This window comes from Nipponia nippon, unplaced genomic scaffold (assembly GCF_047370975.1).
Source record: "Nipponia nippon isolate SJK-2023a ecotype South Korea unplaced genomic scaffold, ASM4737097v1 scaffold_7, whole genome shotgun sequence".
Classification (NCBI taxonomy): domain Eukaryota; kingdom Metazoa; phylum Chordata; class Aves; order Pelecaniformes; family Threskiornithidae; genus Nipponia; species Nipponia nippon.
In genome coordinates this window covers 19210887-19222931 of record NW_028262391.1, presented here as the reverse complement: position 1 = coordinate 19222931, position 12045 = coordinate 19210887, and the positions used below count along the sequence as shown (strand labels likewise).

The 12045-nt window shown below is 38.5% G+C and overlaps 1 protein-coding gene across 10 annotated transcripts in view; it reads left to right on the top strand.

The window, feature by feature from the left end:
• Window positions 1-12045, top strand: part of AGFG1 (ArfGAP with FG repeats 1) — a 37844-nt gene that overhangs the window by 21223 nt on the left and 4576 nt on the right. For 5 of the 10 annotated variants that reach the window (XM_087739478.1, XM_087739477.1, XM_087739480.1 and 2 more), the window contains exons 5-11: window positions 729-885; window positions 7437-7556; window positions 8191-8262; window positions 9235-9444; window positions 10295-10478; window positions 11205-11284; window positions 11565-11657. In XM_087739478.1, coding sequence (XP_087595604.1) covers window positions 729-885; window positions 7437-7556; window positions 8191-8262; window positions 9235-9444; window positions 10295-10478; window positions 11205-11284; window positions 11565-11657 — 916 coding nt within the window. The remainder of the gene's footprint in view (window positions 1-728; window positions 886-7436; window positions 7557-8190; window positions 8263-9234; window positions 9445-10294; window positions 10479-11204; window positions 11285-11564; window positions 11658-12045) is intronic. The other 5 variants (XM_087739481.1, XM_087739482.1, XM_087739484.1 and 2 more) reach the window with 3 other exon arrangements.

Genomic DNA, 12045 nt, shown 5'->3' with positions numbered 1-12045 from the left:
ATATATTTTTGTGGTTGTTTTTTATTTGAAAACAATAAAATGGCTGATACTGTTAACAATGAGATGAGTAGTGAATATGTTGATGAAAAGCATGCATGTTCATTATTACTTGCTATGCATTCTGTAACTGTCTTTATCAAGTGGCTTTCAGGGAGTGTCTGTATGCTGCTATGTAAAGCCAAACAACACTATGTACTTAAATTTTGGAGGGAAGACAGTTTTTTGAAAACCTGTTATACCTTTAGGATACAGGCAACTCTCAAATATACCTCTTAAGACTCAAACAGTAGAAATTTGTGGCTTGCAGCCTTGTTATGAAATCCTTCACTTTTTCTCTCCCTATACTGAATTCTAAAGATTTTTTCAGAATGCAGTGAATAACTATTTTCCAACTTGTAAAATAAAGTTTTATTGCTTGTATTTGTACAGTATTTGCGGTTTTAAATACATAATTTTGAAGTTGCTTATATGCTGCTACTTTATTCTTCTAGGTCCTATTAATCCATAGAAATCTGCTGCAGAATTCCTTTAAAAGGCACCATAGTAGCATAAATAGATTGTCTTGCTCATACTATGGGGGGGAGGGTCTGTGCCATATACAGCATCTTAAACTTCAGGAATAAATGGCTTGTTAAAGAAATATTTCTAGTCTATCCTAGTATTTTGCAAAAATCAATTTGGTAAAATATCAGCTTTTATGTATTAGCTAACTGAAATGTTGTTTGTAGTCTCCTGTTGTAGTTCGATCTCAAGGACAGCAGCAACAAGAAAAGAAACAATTTGACCTCCTCAGTGACCTTGGCTCAGATATCTTTGCGGCTGCTCCTCCTCAGTCAACTGCTACAGCAAATTTTGCTAATTTTGCACACTTCAACAGTCATACAGGTAAGTATTCTGAGCAGTGTATCCCTTTTATACATTTAAAATCTAGTTTCAGTTTTTGGAGACTTTAGTCTAAACTTGTTCATGAGGTATATGTAATTTTTGTGCATTGAGAATGTTGTATTGCTCAAGATTTCCTTTAGATCTTTTTATAAAGAAAGGTTGAGGACATAAAGGCTGATAATCCTGCTTTTTGAAGTGGGAGTTGCTATAGCTATTTTCTATGATATGTATGATTAGACTGTTTCTGCCTACTACTAGAACTTTAAATTCTTCAGGGGAGAGAGAGTGAGAGGATGAGTAACAGAATGTAGGGAGAACCTGGTATTAGACATTCAGTTTTCTTTCTGAAAATTATTAGGAAGAGCATTCACGGAAAGAAAGCAGATATAGAGACTTTAAAGGAGTTCAAATGCATTGACAATAACTGTCAATTTTTTAAAAGAAAAACAAAGGCTTCCTCAGTTTAAAGAATGACCTCCTCTTTTGTGTGTGTATCTATTTGAAAACTGAATACTACCCATGTGAGTAGTATTCTGTAATTTCAGGAGGAATAAACAAGCTTTGAGCATATGTGTTGACTGAGGATGGGGGTAGGCTTTGAATTCTTAAAGAATTACTTCAGTAAAATATATTGAGCCCTCAGGGTTTATTTTCAGCCAAAGATCTTGAGCCATAGAAGTCTATCCTAAAGAAACAGTCGATTCTGTGGTCACTGAAGTATGTTGTTGCTAACTTGCATTGTAATTGTGGGAAAGTACCTTTGCCTGCCTTGTCTGAATGGGCTTTTCATCTAGTCTTTCTGAGAGAAACTGTGATGCTGCTAAGCCAACAAGAATGAGAGATTTCTTGCAAATCAGTCCTGAAATTGTTAACAGCTGAGAGGAAGTGTGATTGAGAGGACTTAAGGCATACCTGAGGAACTGAGCAAAGCATCAAGGCTTTCTGAAAGTTAACTTTCAAAAACAAATGTTGTGAAATAGTTGGCTGAATTCAGTAATACAGAATAAGAACTGCTGTTGCAGTGTATTTTGTAAAATCCTTAACATAAGATTTCATGTTAATCATCTCTTTGGAGGTATTTTTAACTAGGAGAACTTGTGCTAACTGGCCAGTGTTGTACAGCATTACTGAAGAGGCTGCGGGTATTTAATTCTTTCTGATAACTTATTCTTTCCAAACTTGTTGCTGAATGATTCTATATTTATATACACTTAATTACTCTTTGTGGGTTTCAGGAGATGAAAATTCCAGTAAAGCAATATTTCAATACTGTGTTCCAAATCTCAGTAAAATTCCACTGCATCTCTGCTGGGTGATTTTAAAAGGATAAAAAGCAGTATGAACGCTCCAGAATAAATGTAATCTTAAGGAAGACTCTGTTAATTTCTGGTTGAACTAAGTGCTGAAAATCAAAATTGAGATGAATACTCAGCTGTACTGACCAGTTTTCTGTTTCAATAATTAACCATTGTGGTCATTCCCATGATACATTTCCACAAGTTTTAGAATTCAAAACAGTTTCAGGGCGGGTAAATCAGTTTTTAAGACAAAAATGTAGTTCTGAGCATGCGATAGCTGAATGTGTATTGCAGACTGATTTATCTAAAGGTGTTTTCTGACTTGCTAGAGTAAAAAACAGTTGTAAGGCTGTTCTGCCTGCAGTAACCACAGGGTAGTGTTAACTGAAACTAATAATGAAATGTTACAGACTCTTCCCTTCAGAACACAAGGAGGCTTGATCAGTCCGCCAGCTTTGGCAAAAAGGAGTTTTAAATACTCATTTAAGGAGCTGTATAAACATGTAATTTTTGCTAGTAATCACATGCTACAGCAGAGAATGGAAGAATTTGCACTTAGTCCAGCACTACTTTCTTGAAGTTTATGGTCCAGTGTTCTTGTTTTAGGGCTTGGTTTTCGCTATACCTACAGGGGATGGACTTTTCTCTTTCCCTTCATGTACACTCTGGTTAACTAAAGTCACTGAAGAGCACCAGCAAATTTAAGGTCTTCCAGTATAAGTAACTGTTTCTGCAGTTAAGGCACAACTCAGTGCAGCAGCTGATAGGAAAATATGGGTGGAAGTGTGGATCTGCTGGAGGGTACGTAGGCCCTGCAGAGGGACCTGGACAGGCTGGATCGTTGGGCCGGGGCCAACTGTATGAGGTTCAACAAGGCTCGGTGCCGGGTCCTGCACTTGGGTCACAACAACCCCATGCAACACTACAGGCTTGGGGAGGAGTGGCTGGAGAGCTGCCTGACAGAAAAGGACCTGGTGGTGTTGGCTGACAGCCGCCTGAACACAAGCCAGCAGCGTGCTCAGGTGGCCAAGAAGGCCAATGGCATCCTGGCTTGCATCAGGAACAGTGTGGCCAGCAGGACCAGGGAGGTGATAGTGCCCCTGTACTCGGCATTGGTGAGGCCGCACCTTGAGTACTGTGTTCAGTTTTGAGCCCCTCACTACAAGAAGGACATCGAGGTGCTGGAGCGTGTTCAAAGAAGGGCAACGAAGTTGGTGAAGGGTCTAGAGAACAAGTCTTATGAGAAGCAGCTGATGGAGCTGGGGTTGTTCAGTCTGGAGAAGAGGAGGCTGAGGGGAGACCTTATTGCTCTCTACAGCTACCTGAAAAGAGGTTGTAGCGAGGTGGGGGTCAGTCTTTTCTCCCAAGTAACAAGTGATAGGACGAGAGGAAATGGCCTCAAGCTGCACCGGGGGAAGTTTAGGTTGGATATTAGGAAAAACTTCTTCACTGAAAGGGTAGTCAGGCATTGGACCAGGCTGCCCAGGGAAGTGGTTGAGTCTCCATCTCTGGTGGTTTAGTGATGGACTTGGCAGTGATAGGTTAATGGTTGGACTTGATCTTAAGGGTCTTTTCCAACCTTAATGATTCTATGATTCTCTATTAATAAACTTGTGCTGTGATCTGTAAAGTGTAGATGTAAAGCTTGAAAATTATGCAGGAAGTGCAACTTGTGATACGTTCCTTTTTTCTGAGTTTGCTAATGTACTAAGTTGGCTTGGGATGTTGTTGCATGTTGAAGGGGAAGCATGCTGACCTTACGTTTACTGTCTGTATTTAATTTATAAAGTTCCATAACTTCTGAAAAATGAGATTTTGAAGATGATGGTAGATAACTGTTCTCTGTCTGTAGTTTACAGACTGGTAATAGCAACAAAAAGATAAATATTTGGTATGTAGACTTTGTATAGACTAATGGAATGGAAGACCTGCACAAAAGATTTTAAAAAGGCATAGTGACACAGCACAACTCTATTATGGGTAACAAGGGAGAAGAGGCTTTGCCCAGAAGAAATAAAATAGTAAGACATAGTTATTGTCTTCTAGAGAATTATTTTCAGTTTTGTAGTTTATTTGTGGACTTTAGGGTTTTTTTCTTTTTTGCAATGTTTCATGTCTTTATTTCGCACTAGGCAGTGCAAACCTCACAGAAGAAACTATGCAAAGATTGTAGGGGCAGCTTACATTGCCATGACTGGTGCTGTCATACTTGAGCTAGCTTAGCCAGCTAGCTTTTTACTGCCTCGTTGATCTGCAGTCACAACAGCAGTTATAAATCTATGCCAATCTGCAATCCACTGCAGTTCCTTAACTTGCTTAGGGTTGTTCTTGGGTTTCTCTGTGGAGAACTGAATTTTGGAACTCCCAATCTACATATTGTTAAGGTACAGGGAAGTACAAGTCTTACCTGGTCTTCACCTTTGTGCCACTTTTACATAGGTTTAAACTTTACCACATAAAATAAAGCAAGATTAACATCTGAATGCTCTGCAGAAGAATCTTTACAGCTCTACTGTTTTAACGTGGGCCCACTTGCAAATCATACTTTGTGTCAGCTGATGCAATAAAATTGTTAAAAGTGGCCTGTAATGTAATATGTTCCAGTTTTTAATTTAGACCCAAAAGATATTCCATTTAAGATTCTCGACATTGTATTCTGTTTGTATGACTGGTTAAAATGAAAAATTTTGTCACAATTCTAGGAGTGACATTTATGTATTTAATCCTATTTGGTCAACTAAACATCAGTCTCCAAGTAGCCCCTATCCAATTGATGCATCAGGATGAAAGCAAGTGTTACTTTAATTTTAAAGGAAGGTGCAATTGAATTCTTAATCTATTCCTCTTAAAAAGCTAATGGTTTAAAACCAAAACAAACAAAAAACCCAAACTGTGGAATTTAGAGTTGAAGTCTGTAGAATGCTGTTTGAACCAATACAGATGGTATAATAATGGAACCAATTTTTCCTCTGTGTCAACTTTTTCTCCTTGCACACTTTAAGGGTGAAAATTTTAGGACAGAACTTTCCCAAGACCTTGTTCTCTCCTTGATGGTTTTTTTTTTTTCCTTGCTTGTTGACTCTCATGCTGTGGTGGGTTGACCTTGGCTGGCCACCAGGTGCCCACCAAGATGCATTCTCACTCCCTCTCCTCAGCAGGATGGGGGGAGAAAATATGATGAAAAAGCTTGTGAGTCAAGATAAGGACAGGGAGATCACTCACCAGTTACTGTCACTGGCAAAACAGAGTCAACTTGGGGAAGATTAGCTTAATTTATTGTCAATGAATAATAGAGTAGGATAGTGAGAAATAAAAACAAAACTATAACCACCTTCACCCTTTCTTTCCAGGCTCAGTTTCACTTCTGACTCTTCTACCTCCTTCCCCTGAGCGGTGCAGGGGGTTGCAGTCAGTTCATAACACTTCATCTCTGCCATTGCTTCCTCCTCATGCTGTTCCTGTGCTCCATTGTGGGGTCCCTCCCGTGCAGTGGGATACAGTCTGTCACAAACTTCTTCAATGCAGGCCTTTCCCCTGGGCTACAGTTCCTCAAGAACTGCTCCAGCATGGGTCTATCCCGTGCGTTGCAGTCCTTCCAGCATGGCCCCCCACACAGGATCACAGCTCCTGCCAGAAAACCTGCTCCTGCATGGGCTCCTCTCCATTAGCCACAGCTCCTGCCAGGAGCCCGTTCCAGCATGGACTTTCCACAAGCTCCAGCTTCCTTCAGGGCATCTCTGCCGGGTGTGGGGTCCTCCACAGGCTGCAGTGTGGATATCTGTTCCACTGTGGTATTCCATGGGCTGCAGGGGGACAACCTTCTTCATCATGGTCTTCTCCATGGGCTGTGAGGGAATCTCTGCTCCAGTGCTTGGAGCATATCCTGCCCCTCCCTCTTCACTGACCTTGTTGTCTGCAAGGTTGTTTATCTTGCATTTTTCTCACTCGTCTCTCTCATAGTTGCTGCACAGTGTTTTTACCCTGTCTTAAATATGGTACCACAGAGGTGCCACCAGTGTTGCTGATGGGCTCAGCTTTGGGCAGCAGCAGGTCTGTTTTGGAACTGGCTGAAACTGGCCATCAGAAATGGGGGCAGCTTCTGATCTCTTCTCAGAAGGGCCACCCCTGCAGCCCCCTGCTACCAAAACCATGCCATGTAAACCCAATACGCATGCACATTTAAGTAGAGTCAAACCTCACCCTCTCTCCCAGTATCCCTTGTAATTTACTGGTTTTGCATATACTTAATCTGCAAAATCCCTCCAGAATAAACAAATCCTGACCCAAAAGTATAATGTATTGCATCCGTTATTCTAGAATGTGTTTTGTGGGCTTTCTTTAGATAGTAACTCGTTACCTGTATATATGGGTTTGTTTTGCATTTTGCAATGATTAAGAACATTTTTTCCCCGTACTCCTTGCTTATAACAGTGTTTAAAACTTTCTGTGGAACTTATCAGTTAGGCACGCAATTCCTGTTGAATCTATAGATGCTTGAATGTCCAGCTGTTTGAAATTAGATGGGTGTTAACTTTTATTTTCTCCTATAGTATGGCACGAAAGGAAGGCGAAAACTGAAATTCTATTTGAGATTTCCTTGGATTTTATTTTGTGGATGCACTCTATGATTGCTATCTTCTTGACGTTGGTATTGATTTTCCATATTTCTGTACTCTGATTTAGTTTTTTAAAAACTGAATTTTCCAGTGAAATGAATTTATAAACCTAGCCAAAACTATTCAAGTGGTGCCAAACTAAATTCACCCAAGGAAGAAGCACTTTGTATATGAGGAATTCAAATTGTCAGTATGTTACAAGAATACTTTCTAATTTTTATTCCCAAAGAAATATTCAGTTAGTCCACAAATTCTAGTTTTGGAAATTACCATTCAGAATGATACCAGGTTTGGGTTCTACAGGTATGCCTCTGGTATTCTGTACTTTCTGGCTGTTTTTCCCTGACCAGCCACCACTGCAAACACTCTAGGGTTAAGCTGAACTGGACTTCGTCAGGTCGTGCAGTTGTGAGCAGTAGCATTAGCTGGTACAGCTCTGTGAAGGTGATTTGTGAAAGCTTGTTCAAAGACAACTTTCAGTTGTAGAATATCATGTATAATTTTTTCATGTAAAAAGAAATTACAAGGTAGGACATAACCCTTGGAGGTTGTCATGACCACGAATTCAGTTAATACATCTGTTTTTGTGTTTATTTCCCATATTCATTAACATGTTTTGTTCCTTTGCAATTTACAGCGCAGAACTCTGCAAATGCAGGTTTTGCAAACTTTGATGCATTTGGACAGTCTAGTGGCTCGAGTAATTTTGGAGGTTTCCCCACAGCAAGTCAGTCTTCTTTTCAGCCCCAAAATACAGGTAGAACTCCTAGCACTTTTGATTAATACTTAATTGAAATAATCCTTACCTTTATGTTGGAAGGTACTTGAGTTTTTCTTGCATCTGCCTGCTTTAATGCAATCAAGCCATCTGAAGCTCTGGGGAAACTCAAAATTAATTCCTTCTGTTTGGTTTTGATTTTCTTTTTTTTCTTTCCTGATGCTACTCAGAATTCTGATTTATGGCATTATGTGTTTGTTAGCTCTACACCTGAAACAACTATGAAAAGAGTAAACCATACTGTTTTTGATAAATATTGAATTGACTCTTTATCTTGTAAGAAAAGTGTTTCAGTAGACCCAAAAGCACATCACAGTAACAAAAAAAAAGTGTCTGTCGGTGTGTGTGTACAACATATGCACACACTTCAGTATGTTTGACTTCATGTGTAGAGCTTATTGCTAAGATTTATTTTGCTTTCCTTTAATTTGATCATGCCTTAGAACTTCTGCTTGAGCTTACACTTGCTGTTTGTCTAGATCTTTGGCTGACTGACTTTCTTTTCCTTTTTTTTTTTCTTTTGAGTGTGGTGTCGTTTTAAACTTTTTTTCAAATTTTCTTTCTCCCCTCTTATGTTAACTTTTTAACCCACACACAATTTCTGGCTGTCCAGCGTTCAGAACGCTTTCATCTAGCTGCAGTTTTGGTGAATTTACTTCAGCTTTTCCTCTCCAGGCTGTACACAGTAAGTTCCACACAGTGGAAAACTCAGCTTGCTTCTTTTTATGCCATTGTAGTATAGCATTTTCATTCCTACTGTTGCATATGTTTTAACTTCTTGATTATGTTGTTAGAAAGTTGCGTGTTCTGTGGTATGAGTGGAATCCTCAACCAACTGTTGTAAAATGCGATACACTTAATGGAACAACTCGTTCAAATTTAAGTATGTGACCTGCCTAGATTTAAATTGTCTGGACACTGAAGAGACGGAAGTTCATGGTTTCATATTTGGACTAAAGTTCAGTTGTGTGGACCTAAGTCAGATTTTAAAAATGGATTTATGTGTATCTGACGTCAGTGGAGATTTGGTATGAAAAGAGCTGTGTTGTGTCTTCCCCTTCACCTCTTTCCTGATTGGATGTAGTCTAAAAATTTGAGAACAGAGAACCAAACTATCTCTCTAAACCTTGGCATGGAATCATACTACTTTTGGAATTCTAGGCACTTTTTTTGCTTAGAACGATGACTGACATCTGAAATGGTTAAACATTGTACCATTAAGTAAATGCAAATAGTAGCCTATTCATTAGACATGTACAACAGGAAAAGGAAGCTTCTGTATTTTGAATATTAAAGATTCCGACAAATACTTATTTTTCTAGCAAAATATTATTGTTGAAATTACTTTAACAGCTAATAAAATAAATAGCGTAAAGTTTTTCAAGATCAAATTATGACTGTGATTTAAGCTGTTGAAGCTTGGGGGTTTTTTGTCACTGATATCTGCAGACTGAAAAATATAAAAAATTATTTTTTTCTGATGACCCAATGTAACTTTGAAGGAAATGGAAAAGGGTCTTAAACATGTGGGATGGGGTGGGGGAACATGTTGCCTCGTATTCCCACAAAGAGGTGGGATTATTGTGCCATCAGTTACAGTTGGAGAGACTTTCTCTAACTTTAGAGTGTTGATCATGTTTAACTTAATTTGTTACAGGTGGAAGTGCTGGATCAGTGAATGCTAACTTTGCTCACTTTGATAACTTCCCCAAATCCTCCAGTGCTGATTTTGGAGCCTTCAGTGCTTCCCAGAGCAACACAACAGCAACTGCAGCCAGTAAAGCTGCAGTGAATAAACCAAATCTCCAGTCAGCTGACAAATATGCAGCTCTTGCTAATTTAGATAATATCTTCAGCGCAGGGCAAGGTATTAAACTTTATTCTTTGATGTGCTTATTCTACATGTGTATACTTACCACAAGGATGGCTGTGCATGTTGAAATAGTAACCATATTTCAAAATATCCTTTCTTTAAGTTATCAGTAGAATTTCACATCAATGTACCCTTAATGTGCAAGATGTAAGTTTTAAGACTAACACCAAATGGATGTCATCAGAAGACTGCTTTTTGGGAACCTACTTGCTATCAAGATGAATAACTCTTAAGTGGAACTATCTAAATAATTATTACTGCAATAATGAAAATATATAAAAATATATTTTTTATGTTTGTGCTGAAACCTATAGTGAAGGCTCTTGAATGAAGAGCTACAGTTGTTGCAGAGAACTGCCAGAGTAGCTTTTCCACCTCTCTGCCACAAAAAGATTTGGCTTTAGTTTTTTATAAACTAGTAGCAGTGATACTTGGATTTAGTTGTAAGTTAAGGAGAAAAAAAGTAGTTATTCTGTAACTTTTTTCTTCTCAAATGGTGTATAAAAACTTGTGTTGGTTTGTAATGTAGAGCTTTGTTCTGAAATGGATAATTTGAGGGTATGTATGTTGTTAAATTTTCTAGTTGAAAATGACAGTAGTATCGAGTCATTTTCCAGGGAAACCAGAAGCTCTCTGGAGCTGCCGAATATCTTTAGAAGCATGACACTTTGCTAATAGCTAATGGCTTGTTGAACATTTTTTTTTTTCCTGTATGCCCTAGTGCACATCTAATTTTTAAGTCTGAAAATTACACTGTCCATGAACTTTTATTTAGTTCTCAACATTGGCAGTGCAGAAAGTGAAACCATCTTCATCACTTCTAAGCAGGTTTCTTTCTTTCTAGGTGGTAATGAGCAAGGAAGTGGCTTCAGTACAGTAGTGTCGGCATCAGCAGGTCCTGCATTGTCAGCCCCCAATCAGCCAAGTGCATCTTCAGACAAGTATGCGGCTCTAGCAGAATTAGACAGCGTGTTCAGCTCCACAGCAACCTCTAGTAATGCATATACGTCCACCAGTAACGTTAGCAGGTACTTTTTTGGAAGTAGCTGACTTTCTACATTGACTTCAGCAATACGCAGAAAAGTAGCTCAAAGCTGTTTCTCGATCTGGTTTTATTTCTTATCTAAATGGGGAAATGTTGAATGAGTTTAGAGATACTACTGAAACTGCATTCTTTGTTTTAAATAATAGCAGTACTGTCTGATAGGATATTATAAGATAAAATTAAGAATACTTCCTATCAGCAGAACGTTCTCTGTGTCTTTCTAGTCATTACATGCTAAACCTGTTAGATGGTAACACTTTACTGTACAGAATATTTGCACGCATACTGAAAATCATAGCATCATCCCTGGCAAAAAAAAAAAAAAAAATAGGTATTTGTAATGTAAATAGTGCCAACCACTTCTTTTTTAGATCATTAAAGTAATAAATACCAAATGCCTGTTATAGCTTTGCTTGGTATTGCAAGTGCTCCTAAAGATTCTGCTTTGCAACCTTTATGCTGATGGCTTCTGTTCAATATTCTTTCTCCTGCTGTTGGTGGAGAGGACTTCTCATTGCTCAGCACTAGTTACAGTCCCTGACCCTGACATCAGGGGCTCAATTCCTGGCATTAATGAATTATATTGCAGTTTGCAAACTGCACATAAGCATTCCTTTTCTATTCTTTTACATGCCAACAATAATTGTAAGTTGTATTTAATTGTTAAATAAGCAATTCTGACTTCACTGAATGTATGAATTATTTTCAGCAATGCTTTTGGAACAGTACCTGTGGCTGCTACTGCACAGACACAGCCTGCATCTTCGAGTGTGCCTGCTCCATTTGGAGGTATATAAGTGTTACTAACACCTTTTGTGGACTGTAAGGAAACATCTTACAAATTTTTAGTTGATAGTGCTATACTTTGACACTAGTGATATTAAAGTTACTAAAGGATGCCAAAAAAGCACTGTTATGCGGTTCAAGTTAAGCATTTTATTATCAATGCCTAATTTTTCATGTAATTTTAGATATTTATGTGTCTGTGTTAAAGCTGCATATACATAATGTGAGTCAGATTGGCTATTTTTAAAAGAATTTATTAAATAAGATGTTTTTATTCTTTCAGCAACACCTTCCACAAATCCATTTGTAGCTGCCCCTGTTGCCCCAGTGGCACCTTCAACAAATCCATTCCAGACCAATAGCCGAGGAGCAACAGGTTAGGAAAAAACACCTGAGTGTTTGAGAAACTTTCTTTGAAGACTTGCATTGATTCTTTTTTTTTTCATAGTGTGTAATTTGTTCCTTAAAGGTTTTCTGTATTATCTGTCTCTAGTCTATTTGACATGTTGTGTGTGCGTGTGTTCAATGTATATGAATATTTATGAATAGGCTGCAGAAATCAACTTTAACTTTTTTTTTGGGGGGGGGGGGGGGAAATAAGTGATGTTTTTATTGAGCTGAGGACATTAGTTTCCTGTTTCTGTCCCAATCGTAGGATTTCAAATGGTGGCCATGAAAAACGTCAAAATGATCTGTTGAAGATCGTCTAATACTACCCAAGCTATTTGTAGTCTGTGTATTACCAGTTGGGTACCTTCCAAGAC